Source organism: Oryctolagus cuniculus, chromosome 15 (genome assembly GCF_964237555.1).
Source record: "Oryctolagus cuniculus chromosome 15, mOryCun1.1, whole genome shotgun sequence".
Taxonomy (NCBI): Eukaryota; Metazoa; Chordata; class Mammalia; order Lagomorpha; family Leporidae; genus Oryctolagus; species Oryctolagus cuniculus.
Window position 1 is genome coordinate 19,466,094 of NC_091446.1, and position 14,905 is coordinate 19,480,998.

The following is a 14,905-nucleotide window of genomic DNA, read 5'->3' on the forward strand; positions in this document are numbered from 1 at the left end:
GAGCTGGTGTGTAATGCGGGTGCCCCACATTGCTTTGCTCTCCTACTTAAAAACAGGGAACTTTGGGAGCAGCATCTGTTGTTTGTTCCACAAACAGGCTGAGTCCTGGATGCTCCTTGTTTTAGTCAACAAAATGCTTCTGGGGGCTGGCACTGTGGCCCAGAGGGTTTAAGCCTTATCCTTAAGCGCCTCAGCCTGAAGCCTCTCCCCATAGAGGCTCTGGTTCCAGTCCCAGCTGCTCCACTTCTGATACAGCTCCTTGCTAATGTGCCTGGGAAAGCAGCAGAGGATGGCCCACGTGCTTGGGCTCCTGCGCCCACATGGGAGACCCAGATGAAGCTCCTGCCTCCTGGTTTCAGCCTGGCTCAGTCCTGGCTGCTGTGGCTCTCTGAGAAGTGCATCAGCAGATGGAAGACCTCTCTCTCCGTCTCTCCTTCTCTCTCTGTCTGTAACTCTGCCTTTCAAATAAATAAATCAATGTTTTTAAAAAATTTTACAATGTTTCTGAAGAGAGGTAGGTAAATGGAATCTCAGGAAGGCCCTGGCGCAAGAGCAGAACACACCACAGCAGAAACGCCCCGAAGCCCTGGTGGGACCCCGGAGCGGAGTTCTCATCTCCTCGAGTGTTTCTTTACTCCTTGGATTTTCACAGCAAGCATGAATTTTTCAAGCAGAAAAAGCACTAGAAACGTATCCTGTGCACACGCAGCTGGCGGGGCACTCAATGGAGCCTGGCAGAGGAGACTTTGAGAACAGAGAAATTAGCCTGGGGCGGGGGGAGGTCCCTTGTTTGAGCTTCGCACTACTAGGGGAGTCCTCTTCCTCTGGAAGGAACACTTCAGAGAAGGAAAGTGACGACGACCTGCCTGAGGCACGCAGCTGGTGGCTCCAGAACTGGCCCTTGAGCTTGGGTCCCTGAGCTCCAAAGCTCACAGAAAGGGCCCTGGTTCCACGGGTAGCACCAAGGCCTGGGCCAGAGCTCACAGATGCTCTGCCTGTGTCCCTTCCCACCCCTTTACGGAACGCTCAGTTGACACCAACTCTCTTTCCTATGCCAGAACCCAGGACGAATCAACAAGCCCTGGTTCCTGGGCCACCTGCCACCCAATCCAGGCTTGTCCAACTCAGTCTTGGTCCCCTCCCCCTCAGCGCCTGGGGCGGGGTCTTAGAGGTGCGTCCATGGCCCTGGGATTGGACACTCCACCAACTCCATCAGGACACGGGGTCACGTCACCAGGGGTCTGACCTCAAGGACAAGGGACAGACTTCACGGAAACCCGTCCACTGACTCTCCTGACCACTGGCCCAGGCAGTGCTCTGAGTGGGTGAAGTGCAGAGAGAGAAAACACGAAATCTTTTTCACCAAAACGTGGGCTTCCAGACAGCTGCTCCCTTGAAGCACTTTTCTCCAGCTGACGTCACAAATGCACAGACGGAAATAAAAACAAAACACATGAACTTCACTCCCCAGCAGCGCCTGAAAGTTAACACTTCATGGCCGGCTCATTCCCTGTTCAACACAAGTACTCTGAACACAGGGAGGAATTACACATGGAGGCCTGCTCTCCACTGCCTGTGTTTGTTGTGAGAGCGAAAAGAGGGAAAGAGAGGAAAGGAGAGGAAGAGAGAGAGGGAGAGAAGAGGGGAGAGGGAGAGGGAGAGGGGAGAGAGAAGAGGAGAGGAGAGAGAGGAGAGAGGAGAGGAGAGAGAGGGGAGAGGAGGAAAGGAGAGGGGAGGGGAGAGGAGGGGGAGGGGAGAGGAGGGAAGGGGAGAGGAGAGACAGAGAGAGAGACAGAGAGAGACAGAGAGAGAGAGACAGAGACAGAGAGAGACGGACGGGTGGGGGCATAGCCGCTGACATCACAATTCAACGAGACAGGCACGGGCAGAAACACACTAACAGGCGCCCTCTAGCCAGGTCCTGCCAAATGCATTTTGTTTCACAGTTGATTTGTCTCCCAGGGCCCCTGCTGCCTCGAGAGAAGAGAAGCCTTCCCAGCTGGTGGGGGAGAGGGAAGACGTGCAGCCGGGAAGCTGGCAAACGCAGACAGCAAGGAGCTGCCACAGCGGCAGGAATGAGAGGGGGAGCTAGGGCTCTGAGGCTGCAGTGCCTGTTGCAGAGAAAACACCATCAAAACCGGACACACGGAAGCCATCACACAGCACCAACCGTTCCCCCGAGGGCCAGCAAATACTACCAGTGCACCGTCCTTGCTTTCAAACACATTTTCTTGTGCTGGTTCAAGTTGCAGATCTACCCTCTCCTAGGAAATGGTCCACTTCAATAAAGCATCAAAACGTTCCTTTAAAAAGCTGAAAGTTTTTGTTCCCCCAAACTAGTGTTGAATGCTAGACGGTCTCTGCGGGCCTTCGACTTCAAGAATTCATGTCAGCGTTTTTACTGGTGCATCTCAATGCTAGCTGGGCCTAACGCAGAGCTCCTGACCTGACTAGGGGATGTTCTTCCGAGCGACACACGCTCGGAGCCACAGCAGCTGCACCCCAGCCTCTCCTGCGCCTCCACGCCCAGACGCGGCAGGCTTTGAGGACCACAATCACAACGCGGAAACCCGCGTTTTCTGTACTCACATTCGTCCCAGGGGAAGCTGCAGGAAACGCGGGAGTTGACTGAGCAAATGTCCTTGCTGGAATGGCCGCATATGATGTCCCAAGATTTGAGGCATAGTCTGAGGATAAATTACACACAGCAGGTGAAGCCTAGTAGTTACCTCCCAAGGCCATCAGGTCATCAGTGGGAAGAGGAACGGGAACATTTCCTTTGAGTGCTTTCTTCGTGATCAGTGTGATGACACCCCAGCCATGTTGACCATCAGCAGAGCTTTCTGTGTAAAGTATCTCAGAGAAGACCCAGGCCCAGGTGGCAGGTGCAACGCCCAGGAGTATGAAAGTGTAAGCAGGGCAGGGCAGGCAAGTCCTGCTTGCTAAAGGTGGGACATAATGGCCTGGGGGAAGCTGCTGACCTGCCAGACCTCGCTCACCTTCGTTTCCAGCAGGGTTATACACAGCCGTGCTGTTGGGAGAGGCACGCAGAGTCCCCTCGGCAGAACCAAGTAGACACCGCACCCCAGCACTGCAAGGGGGAAAAACAGAAACCAATTCCTCGATAAGTTAAAAAAGAATGACCATATGACCCAGAAATTCCACTTCTAAGAATACATACCCAGGATTTGAAAATAGCTGTTCAAACAAACATGTGTCCCTGAAGGTTCCTTACCTCGTTACTCCCAAAAGCCAACAGGTAAAGCAACCCTGATGTCCACCAAACAATGAATGGACCAATAACACGTGTAACAGACATGTGATGGGCTATTATTCATCCACTGGAAGGTCATCCATGCTAGCAGGTGGAGGAAACTTGAAAATATTATGCTAAGGGGCCGGTGTTGTGGCATAGTAGGCTAAGCCTCCACCTGCAGTGCCAGCATTGCATATGGGCACCAGTTCTAGCCATGGCTGCTCCTCTTCTAATCCAGCTGTCTGCTATGGCCTGGGAAAGTAGTAGAAGATGGACCAAGTGCTGCAAGAAGTTCCTGGCTCCTGGCTTCGGATAAGCTCAGCTCCTGCTGTTGCAGCCATTTGGGGAGTGAACCAGCACATGGAAGACCTTTCTCTCTGACTCTCCCTCTCTCTGTCTGTAACTATACCTCTCAAATCAATTTTTAAAAAAATTTTTTAAAAATATTATGCTAAGTAAAAAAGGCAGTCACAAAAAACCCACACATAAAGCACGATTTTAATTAGAGAAACGTTCAGAAGAGGCAAACCCAAAGAGAAAGGAGGCAGATGGGTCATTGCCGGGGCTGGGGAAGAGGAATGGGAGTGACTGCCCCGGGATTCCTCTGGGGCGAGATGAAGACATTCTGGAACAAGATAGTGATGATATTTACATAACCTTCTCAGTGTGCAAAATGCCACTGGACTATCAACACTAAAACAGTTAAAATGGCAAGTCTTAATGTGAATTTTACCCCCAATAAAAAGGGGGGATCCAGAAAAGGGAGACCTTCTTAAAAATTATTTAAAAGTTCTCATTAAACACACATGATATAAAATTTAGCAGCTTAGTCATTTTCAAAGTGTGCAATTCAGTGGGATTAAGAACATTCACACAGTGATGCAGCCATCGCCACCAGGGTCTCCCAAGCTTGTGCTCGGACAAAACTGAGACTGCACCCATGAAACAAACTCCCAATTCCCTGCCTCAGCGACCCATTCTGCTCTCGGTCTAGGAGCCTCACTGCTCAAAACACCTCCTGTAAATAGAGTCACACAGTATTTGTCCCTTTCTGGACAGCTTAGTTGCCTGAGCATGATGTCCTCAAGGTTCATTCATGTTGCGGCCTGTGTCAGAATTGCACTGTGTCACTGTCCATTGTATGGATAGACTGCATTTTGTTTACTCATTCATCTGTCCAGGGGCATTCGGGTTGCTTTCACTTTGAGTTGTTATGACTAATAAAGGAAAACCTTCTGAATGCACCCATTTCAAACACTTAACCCCAGCCATCTGGTCACCATCCCTGGGCCACACACCCTCTACTCCACCTGCTCTGTGGTCTCTGGGGGTCTGCCCTTGTCCTCCCAGCATCTGTTCACAGCAGGCAGCCAGGGTCCTGCTCTAGAGAGCTTGGGAATATCACTCTGAAGGCCCCAACCTCTCTCAGAGCAAAAGTGAAAGTCTTTGCAACAACCCCAGGGGCTCAGGATGTGGGCCATGGCCCTGCCCTGGCTCCCTTCCCTTGTTCTGCCCTGGTTATGCTGTATGCTGCCTGAGTATCTCAGGGCCATGCCAGCTGCGGGGCCTTCAAACCCACTGTTCCCTTTGCCAGGAGGTGTCCCCCTACACTGTCAAGGGCTCCTTCTGCCCTCTCCCCAGAGGTCCTTAGTGAGGCCTCTCCTAAATGCCCAATTTAAAATACAAAGCATGCATGCATACGTGCACACACACACACACTCATTTCCCACTCCCACCCCAGTGGCGTTCTCTGCTGAACGTTTCTAGTGTTCCCTACTAGGAGTGCTATCTAATTTACTTGTTCCTCTTGTTCAGCGTCTGTCTCCCTGCCCCCGGTGAAGGGTAAGCTCCCTGAGGGCAGGGGCTTTGCTTGCTCTGTTCTCTGCTGTTTCCCAGCACCCAGACTAGAGCAAGACACACAGCAGGCGTGCGGTGAGCATTGCGGAGTGAATGCACGAGCCGGTCTCCTGGACGGCACTTACCTTTCAGAGAAGACCAGGCGTTTCTGCGCGTGCAGCTTCCCTTTCACATGCAGCTCCCAGTCCTGGGTCAGAAAGAAAGAAGAATGACCAAGGTGGGACTGAGTCGTGGCTGGGGTCGGGGGGCGGGGATGGGAGGGAACGAGGGCAGAGTCACCATCCAGGAGGGGGGCACAGACAGCCCAGAGGCTCCAGACCAACTCTTCCCTCCCATGCCCTCCCTCCCAGGCTCCTCCCTCTGCCCCTGCCTCCCCAGTCCCCACGCCAGCAACCTCTCACCTCTACATCCCACGCCCATCTTGGACAGCAGCCCATACCTGCAAGTCCGACCCCTCCGCCTCTCTCAGTGGATTCTTGTAGCCACCACTCACCTTCCCACTCCTCCTCTCTGGCAGAGACCCCACCTGTTTTTGTGTCCAGTTGGGAGACCCCATAGATGGACCCACAGTGAGTTACCAGTCTTTAGAAAAGGCTTATGAGAGACAAAAAAAAAAAAAAAAAAAAAAATCCTCAACCCTGCCCAGTGCTCCCCAGGGCTGGAGGAGAGACAGTACAATCCACCCATGTTCCTAGGATGCATATGAATTATGTGACTAAGCAGAGGTGGTGGCGTGCTACAGCAGGACTCCAACTAAGCAAGGACTTCATCATGTCGGGGGACAGGATGAGGATGGGAGGCAGGGCAGCCTGGGGCTTAGGAGGCACAGCCTCTGGGGCAGCCAGGCCCACTTTGGAATGTCTGTTCATCCACTGTCTCCTAGCAGGCCCCGGTCAAGTCATTTCACCTTTCTGGGACTCAGTTTTCTAACTATAAAATGAGAATAATAATAGAATCTACCTCATAGGATTACCACTGGCACACAGATAGGGTTTCGCATATTAGCTGTTATAATTCTTATTGCTTTGGAATAGTTCATTGCAGTATAATACATTTGGGGTGGGGGGGATGATAAAGAATGGATCTTTGCTTGCAGTGGCCCTAAGCATGTTACCACCACAGGGAAAGGAGACACACAGCTCTCTCTTCATTGTGCAGATGGGAGGACTGAGGCCCTGTAACAAGATGTGGAAGTCCCACTTGAGAAGTACTCTCTGGCCTCTGAGCCACAATTCTGATGACTTCTCCCCTTCAAACTTGGTGCAACACTTGTTCTCAAAGAACACTAGCTTCTAGGCACAACCCCACCTCACCCCTGCTGCAAGGAGGCAGGGAAGCACCTGAGCTCCTCTCTGCAGCTCCTGTGGGGTCCCTTGGTCTCTAAGCCTCGGCTTCCTCCTGGGGAAGGAATCTCTTCCTCGCCTAAAGCAAGGGACAGGCCCTGGTTCAGTTCTAAAATCTCTTTGGGTTCTAATACCTAAGATTTTAATCAAGGAGACAGACAGCTAACTCTGTCCCCCAGTCCCTAGGTATAACAGTTCCTAGCCTTCGAGCAGGGAGGGCTGGACTGGCGGAGGAAGCCGACCTGGGCTCCCAGCTGCAGCCCCCAGCCTGCCCTGGACGACTCACCTTCAAGTCAAACACCTTCTTGTCGCAGATGCTACAGATGTGCGGCAAGTGGAGGGGGGCCACGCCGTGAAAGTCGTTCAGCTCGTGGGCCTGCAGGGGCCGCAGGGATAGCATCCCCTGCTCCTCCTTGGCCCGCCGCCGGGCCCCACTGAAACCCTGTTTGCTGTTATTAAGCCGACCCCCAAAGGAAGGCGGGGTCCTGTCTGAGGTGGGCTCCTCGGGGTCGTACAGCTCATAGGGCTGGCTGGGGGGTGGTGGCCACAGGTTGGGCCCTGCTGTAAGATCAGGCTTGCTTGGGCCAGAGAACCCAGCAGGGCTCTCCCACTGGCTGTTCACACCCTGCAGCAGTGCTCCTACCTCACCCTTCACGCCCCCGGCCTGCTCCGCTGGAAATCCACCGGCCACGTGTGCCCCTTGGGAGTTGGGTCCATAGAAGTCTTTAGAAAAGGCAGCTTGGCCATCCTGCCCTGCGTGGCTGTAGTGCCCTTCATAGGCCACAGTGCCCGAGGTGGAGGCTGAGGCTGGCAAGAAGCCAGGCTGACTGTCCGTCTCAGTGCCATATGCCTGGCTGGCATTGGCTTTGCCATACTCGTAGAATCCTGCGGTAGCCGGGGTGGGCCCAGTCTTCCCAATGCCCAGGATGACTGCCGGCTGGGCAGCAGTCTGTGGCATCACCCCACTGAAAGGGTGCATCACCATGGCACTGGGGGGCTGGCTGGGAAGGCTCACAGACGGTCCCGGGCCTCGTGTCTGGCCGGGAGGTGAAAAAGCAATGGCATTTGAGGGAAACCGGGCACTGGGTATGGCCGGAGCATGTTGGGGCACCCCAGTATGGCCGTGGGGGGCACTGAGGACAGACGGATGCCTCAGCTGGTTGAAGAGAGGCTGGGACATGGCCACTTTAGAGAGGACTTGGTTCAGGACCGTGGCGGCCGCAGTGTTGGTGGTGACAGCCGTCTGTGCCAGCTTCAGCCGGTGGAGGGTGAGCTGGGCTTGCAGCTGGGCCAGTTGGAGACTGGCAGGCGAAGGAAGCAGAGGGTTCGTGTTACCGGCCGAAAACGGGTTCTTGTCCAGGAGCTTGGCGGCACTGCAGGGAGACAGAGGACTTGATGCACAGCCAGCTTCCAATGCGGGGGACAAGGGCTCATTAAGCTTACCTGTGGGCCTCCCAAAATACACACACACACAACCAAGACCCTCCCATCCAGTTCCCACATACAAGCAGTCTGCAAATATCTTACCCACGCATATATATGACAAAAACCCAATCTAATAGAAACGTTATGTGATGGATTGTTCAGTCTCCCTGGTAACTACAAATACAAGCTTAAACCACTAAAAACAGATGCTTAACAAAATAGCATTATCAAGAAAAATAACAGCACTCAGTGTTGGATAAAGTGGAATGGACACAATATCAATGATAGTCTAAATTCAGACCACTATATTGAAAAGCAATCTCGAAATAGCCATTCACTACAGTCCTACTCTTCAACTCAGTAATTGAAGCCTATAAATCTGTCCTAAGAAAATGAGCTAAGATGCAGATAAAGCTTCATACACCAAAGATGTTTGATACTACCTTATTTAAGAGTTCAAAGTTGAAAGTTACAAATATCCAGTAGCAGAGGGATAGAATGTGATCTGAGTAAATTACAATATAGCTGCATAGTGAAATTTTAAGAGGCCATTTACTATTGGTATTCACACTTCTACTTTATTAGGTAACATTTTAAAAGTATACCCAGCATCAAGCCCAAGATGGAAAATCTTCTGACAATCTAAATGTACCACGATGCCTGCTTTACCCCCACACACAGTCCAGTCCCATTACTGCCAGTGGTAAACACTATGTTGAATTTGGTAAAGTCACTGGTTTAAAAAAATCACTTTAATGGCATGAGAAAATCCATATGCTCCCACACTAAGTTTTAAAAAGCAGACCTCAAGATCGCACAACAGAGTGAATTGTGTGTATTTTTACATCAAACACATTTTCATCTTTGTCCTCAATTCACATCCAAAAGCAACAAGAATTATGCTCCCTCCAACCCAGCTCTCAAACCCAACCAGTATAAGGAATAACCTAAGAAACTGCAAGTGAATAATGGAAATTTGAGAAGGGGGGCACAGGTCAGCTCTCCCAGAATCTTGTGCATTGTGTGTGGTTTGTGTGTGTGTATTCTGTCTGATATGTGATGAAACAAAGACACAAGCCTTAGCCACTCTCACTCATTGCCCAAAAGATAGATAAACCTTGGAATTTATTCCTTGCCCTTGAATCTCAATTGGGTTTCACACATGCCTTCAACTCCCACCCTCCACGGCCACCTGCTCAAACACTTGACAGACCAGTTCTAGGAATTCCCCTCCACGTGTTGCTCTCTACCCCCACCCCAGCCCCTGAGGGTCGGGGCCTTCTGCCACGTGTTCCATAATGTGCACACTGGCAGCTGGTCACCAACCTCCACGAATTTATTTTCTCTTTATAAATTTGGTCTGGCTGTAAATTCATACACTGCTTTCTCTCTATTCTGCGCCTCTTTTCCTAACAATATGCACCTTTCATGGTACCTATATTGGTTGATTATGGTGTTTTCTGGAGCAAAAATCAGGACACCTGGTCTGGACATAGGACAGACTTTCCCAGAGAGTCTAGAATATGTGGTTACCACGGTCAGGGCTCCTGAGTAAGACCACATTTTATGGGGCTTAAATTCCCCTTGTGGGAAGTGAATGTAAGCAGGAAACATGTTTGGGAGGCTGAAGAACTGGATGGAATTCTAGGATGTGTGACTGGGAAGAATGGGACTGTGAAATTTGAAGTTGGGACTGCCACGGCCAGTCTGGCTGTATGTGAAGGGGGTTAGGAGTGTTGCACAGCTGGGACACTTTAGTGTCCCCTGTCACAGGCTCTGAGCAGTTAAAGTCCAATGATAATGAAGCAAACAAGCGTTTGGGGGACAGCCTGCATGGGCAAGAAAAAGGGAGACATAGAAATCGCACCCCACACTTCTCTCACTTGGCAGGCATGTTGAGGACAAGGAGCTTCAGCTTTGATTGGTGCTTTGCCCTGGAGGAGGTAGGCAGTGTGGGGGAGAGGACGGTGAGATGGCTTGAAGTTACCGCCATGCTACTGTGTGGCCAATGCTTAGCCTAATGTCCCCTCATTTGCTGTTTCCAGCAGTCTGATGCGTCAAGTTATTTTTCACCCCAATTTTGCTTGGCAAGAACCTACAGCTCAGAGACACAGGTGACCTACTTAATGAGCACTCACTGTTGTGAGTGCAAAGTGGTGAGGGCATAGAATTCAAACCCCCACTAGGCTTTGTAAAGAAGTAAAAGCACAGCAGGCAATTAAAGCACACAGCTTCTCTTGGAGCACATCTCCAGGGTCTGCCTCACTGCTTTGTTTGAAGTGAGCTCCCAGAACACCAGGCACACCCACACTCCAATACAAGCACAAAACACATTTCAGAGCCAGATAAAAATGACTCGTTACTCATCCTCCTTTGTGTGCAAAGGCAAAAACTTGCAATAAGTCGTTAAACAGGTAGCACCTTCACCCAGCCAGCAGCACTGTGTGCTCCAAGGGCAGAACAGGTTCATTGCAAGTTAACATACTGGGGATGGAGTTGGGGGTGAAAGGTGGGCTGCAAACATTTCCTCCTCTGGAGAGCTGCATCGGGTGCAGCTAAGCCTTGGTGTCTCAGTATGGCCCAAAACAAATCATGGCAGCAGCAGAATGCAAAGGCACTAACTGTTTATATAGGCAAAGATACAAAAGGCAGATGGTCAGGATGTCTGATGATGGATTTCGACTTGTGTAGTATTAAGCCACTGAGCTTTAGAAGGGCAATTAAGCTTAACTCAAAACCCTGCCCACACGGGGCCAACCCTTCCTACCAGGTCTGTCCACCACACAGCCTGTCCTTACTAACGAGGCGATAATGAGGTGCCAACTTGGTTTCCATGACCAGAGTAAGACAAGGTTTTGTTTTCCCCCCCTGAGAAGTCAGCTGCATTTTCTAAACTTGCATTCTGGGCTGCAGAGAGCTCTTGTTGGAGACTCTCCCTGCACCTCTGAAAGGACTTGGGAGAAAAAGTTCTTTTCTACGAGGAAAGCCAGCCCTGTGGGGTGTTCCTGGATCTCCACAGGGAGGAAGTACACTGCAGAGTAGGGCCCAGGTTACAGAAGTGCACTCTCTCAGATCCTGCCCCAACTTTAATCAACCTTGAGTAGAAGAGATGTCACACGACTCTTCAGAGCTGAACCAAAAGCCCTAGTTAAGGAGGAAAAGATCTGTTACCCTATTTTTCTTATATTTCTTAGCTTCTAAGCGTTACTAACTGAAATTCAGGTGCACATAACAATCACATTTCTGAGCCAAAAGCTGGAGTGCATGACCTGTGGAGCCTAGAAGTGATGTCCCCTACTGTCGTCTCACCTCCTTGGTTGTATCACTTAGCACATCCTACCTTGTGTTAAAAATCACTCCTATGTGCCTTTCTAGTCCATTAAACATAAGCTCCACGAGGGAAGGGAGTAGGTCTGGGAGACTCTGGCATTTTCTCAGCACACCGTCTTGAACTTTGTGGGCTCCCGGTAACTGCTGTGAATAGAACTAAGAAGAAGGATAACGGCCATGGCTCATCAGAACCTGATGGCTGTGAGGAAACGTGGAGCTATCTTTTGTGAACAGACATTTCAGTAGATAAAAGTCCTAAAACAGTTCAAAAAAGAGACTCTAAATATAACTAGAAGGCAAACAGACGTTGCTGTTGTATAGAGTCAAGTCTGCATACTATCTACAATTTCCATCCCCATTCAGTTATCTTTTTTTTAAGTTTCTTTTTTTTAACTTTTATTTAATGAATATAAATTTCCAAAGTACAGCTTATGGATTACAATGGCTTCCCCCCCCCACCCCGTAACTTCCCTCCCACCCGCAACCCTCCCCTTTCCCTCTCCCTCCCCCCTGCCATTCACATCAAGATTCATTTTCAATTCTCTTTATATACAGAAGATCAGTTTAGCATATGTTAAGTAAAGATTTCAACAGTTTGCACCCACATAGAAACACAAAGTGAAAAATACTGTTTGAGTACTAGTTACAGCATTAAATCACAATGTACAGCACATTATGGACGGAGATCCTACACGAGGAGTAAGTGCACAGTGACTCCTGTTGTTGACTTAACAAACTGACACTCTTGTTTATGGCATCAGTAATCAACCTAGGCTCTTGTCATGAGTTGCCAAGGCTATGGAAGCCTTTTGAGTTCACCAACTCTGATCATATTTAGACAAGGTCGTAGTCAAAGTGGAAGTTCTCTCCTCCCTTCAGAGAAAGGTACCTCCTTCTTTGATGACCTGTTCCTGTTCTTTTCACTGGGATGTCACTCGCGGAGTTCTTTCATGTAGGTTGGGTTTTTTTTTTATTTTTGTTTTTGTTTTTGTTTTTGTTTTTGCCAGAGTGTTTTGGCTTTCCATGCCTGTAATACTCTCATGGGCTTTTCAGCCAGATCTGCATGCCTTAAGGGCTGAATCTGAGGCCAGAGTGCTGTTTAGGACATCTGCCATTCTATGGGTCTGCTGTGTATCTTGCTTCCCATGTTGGATCGTTCTCTCCCTTTTTTATTCTATCAGCTAGTATTTGTAGACACTAGTCTTGTTTATGTGCTCCCTTTGGCTCTTAGTCCTGTCATTCTGATCAACTGTGAACAGAAATTGATCACTGGGACTAGTGAGATGGCATTGGTACATGCCACCTTGATGGGATTGAGCATGGTACTGGTACAGAAACAGATGGATAGACCAATGGAACAGAATTGAAACACCAGAAATCAATCCAAACATCTACAGCCAACTTATATTTGATCAAGGATACAAAACCAATCCCTGGAGTAAGGACAGTCTATTCAATAAATGGTGCTGGGAAAACTGGATTTCCACATGCAGAATCATGAAGCAAGACCCCTACCTTTCACCTTACACAAAAATTCACTCAACATGGATTAAAGACTTAAGTATACGACCCGACATCATCAAATTATTAGAGAACATTGGAGAAACCCTGCAAGATATAGGTACGGGCAAAGACTTCTTGGAAAAGACCCCAGAAGCACAGGCAGTCAAAGCCAAAATTAACATTTGGAATTGCATCAAATTGAGAAGTTTCTGTACTGCAAAAGAAACAGTCAGGAAAGTGAATAGGCAACCAACAGAATGGGAAAAAATATTTGCAAACTATGAAACAGATAAAGGGTTGATAACCAGAATCTACAAAGAAATCAAGAAACTCCACAACATCACAACAAGCAACCCACTTAAGAGATGGGCCAAGGACCTCAATAGACATTTTTCAAAAGAGGAAATCCAAATGGCCAACAGACACATGAAAAAATGTTCAAGATCACTAGCAATTAGGGAAATGCAAATCAAAACCACAGTGAGGTTTCACCTCACCCCGGTTAGAATGGCTCACATTCAGAAATCTACCAATAATAGATGCTGGAGAGGATGTGGGGAAAAAGGGACACTAACGCACTGTTGGTGGGAATGCAAACTGGTTAAGCCACTATGGAAGTCAGTTTGGAGATTCCTCAGAAACCTGAATATAACCCTACCATTCAACACAGCCATCCCACTCCTTGGAATTTACCCAAAGGAAATTAAATTGGCAAGCAAAAAAGCTGTCTGCACCTTAATGTTTATTGCAGCTCAATTCACAATAGCTAAGACCTGGAATCAACCCAAATGCCCATCAACAGTAGACTGGATAAAGAAATTATGGGACATGTACTCTATACAGCAGTCAAAAACAACGAAACCCAGTCATTTGCAACAAGATGGAGGAATTCGGAAAACATCATGCTGAGTGAATTAAGCCAGTCCCAAAGGGACAAATATCATATGTTCTCTCTGATCGGCGACAACTAACTGAGCACCAAAGGGGAAACTTGTTGAAGTGAAATGGACACTATGAGAAACAGTGACCTGATCAGCTCTTGTCCTGTTGATGTACAATATAATACTTTATCCATTTTAGTATTTTTTTTTGTTCTAGTACTATTGGTTGAACTCTGTAATTAACACACAATTATTCTTAGGTGTTTAAATTTTAACTGAAAAGTGATCCCTGTTAGGAATCTGGAAAGCATTATGCTGAGTGAAATAAGCCAGTCCCAAAGGGACAAATACCATATGTTCTCCCTGATCGGGGACAACTAACTGAGCACCAAAAAGGAAACCTGTTAAAGTGAAATGAACACTATGAGAAACGGTGATTTGATCAGCCCTTGCCCTGACTGTTGATGAACAACTTAATACGTTATCCCTCTTAGTATTTTTTTGTTTATTTGTTCTACTTAATACTTTTGGTTGAATACTGTAATCAATACACAGTTATTCTCAAGTGTTGAAACTTAACTGAAAAGTGATCGCTGTTAAATATGAGTGGGAGTAAGAGAGGGAAGAGGTGTGCAATTCGGGACATGCTCAAGCTGACTTACCTCAAACGGTAGAGTTAGAAACATACCAGGGGATTCCAATTCAATCCCATTCAGTTATCTTAATACACTCTTCTCCCTGTCTAGGGCTAGTTTTTGAAATTGAATAGGGAGGTTCGGAGGCACTGTGGTGTAGCGGGTAAAGTCAACGCCTGCAGTGGTGGCTGCTCCACTTCTGACCCAGCTCTCTGTTATGGCCTAGGAAAGCAGTGGGAGATGACCCAAGCCCTTGGGCCCCTGCACCCATGTGGAAGACCCGGAAGAAGCTCCTGGCTCCTGGCTTTGGATCAGCACAGCTCCAGCCGTTGCAGCCACCTGGGGAGTGAACCAGCAGATGGAAGAACTGTTTCTCTCTCTCTCTCTCTCTCTCTCTGCCCCTGCCTCTATAATAAATAAATCTAAAAAAAAAAAAAGAAATTGAATAGGGAATCCCTGCGGTAACTTGAATGATAACCCCCAAAGACGTTTATGTTGCAATCCACAGGCCCTGCAAATATGTAACCTTACATGGTAAGGAGGACTTGGCAGATACGATTAAATTAAGGACATCGAAATGTGAAGATTACCCTGATATTAGTCAGCTGGGCCCAGTGGAATCACAGGGATCCTAACAAGATGAAGCCAGGAGGATCAGAGTAAGGGAAAGAAGAT

The 14,905-nt window shown here is 48.6% G+C and overlaps 1 protein-coding gene across 4 annotated transcripts in view; it reads right to left on the reverse strand.

Annotated features, from left to right (window-relative positions):
* The window catches only part of RBM20 (RNA binding motif protein 20), a 217,576-nt gene that overhangs the window by 50,646 nt on the left and 152,025 nt on the right, over positions 1 to 14,905 (reverse strand). For 2 of the 4 annotated variants that reach the window (XM_008270500.4, XM_051823572.2), the window contains exons 2-5: positions 6,743 to 7,829; positions 5,239 to 5,300; positions 3,000 to 3,091; positions 2,590 to 2,687 (exon numbers count right to left, since the gene is read on the reverse strand). In XM_008270500.4, the coding sequence (XP_008268722.3) occupies positions 2,590 to 2,687; positions 3,000 to 3,091; positions 5,239 to 5,300; positions 6,743 to 7,829 (1,339 nt within the window). The remainder of the gene's footprint in view (positions 1 to 2,589; positions 2,688 to 2,999; positions 3,092 to 5,238; positions 5,301 to 6,742; positions 7,830 to 14,905) is intronic. The other 2 variants (XM_051823573.2, XM_070057233.1) reach the window with 1 other exon arrangement.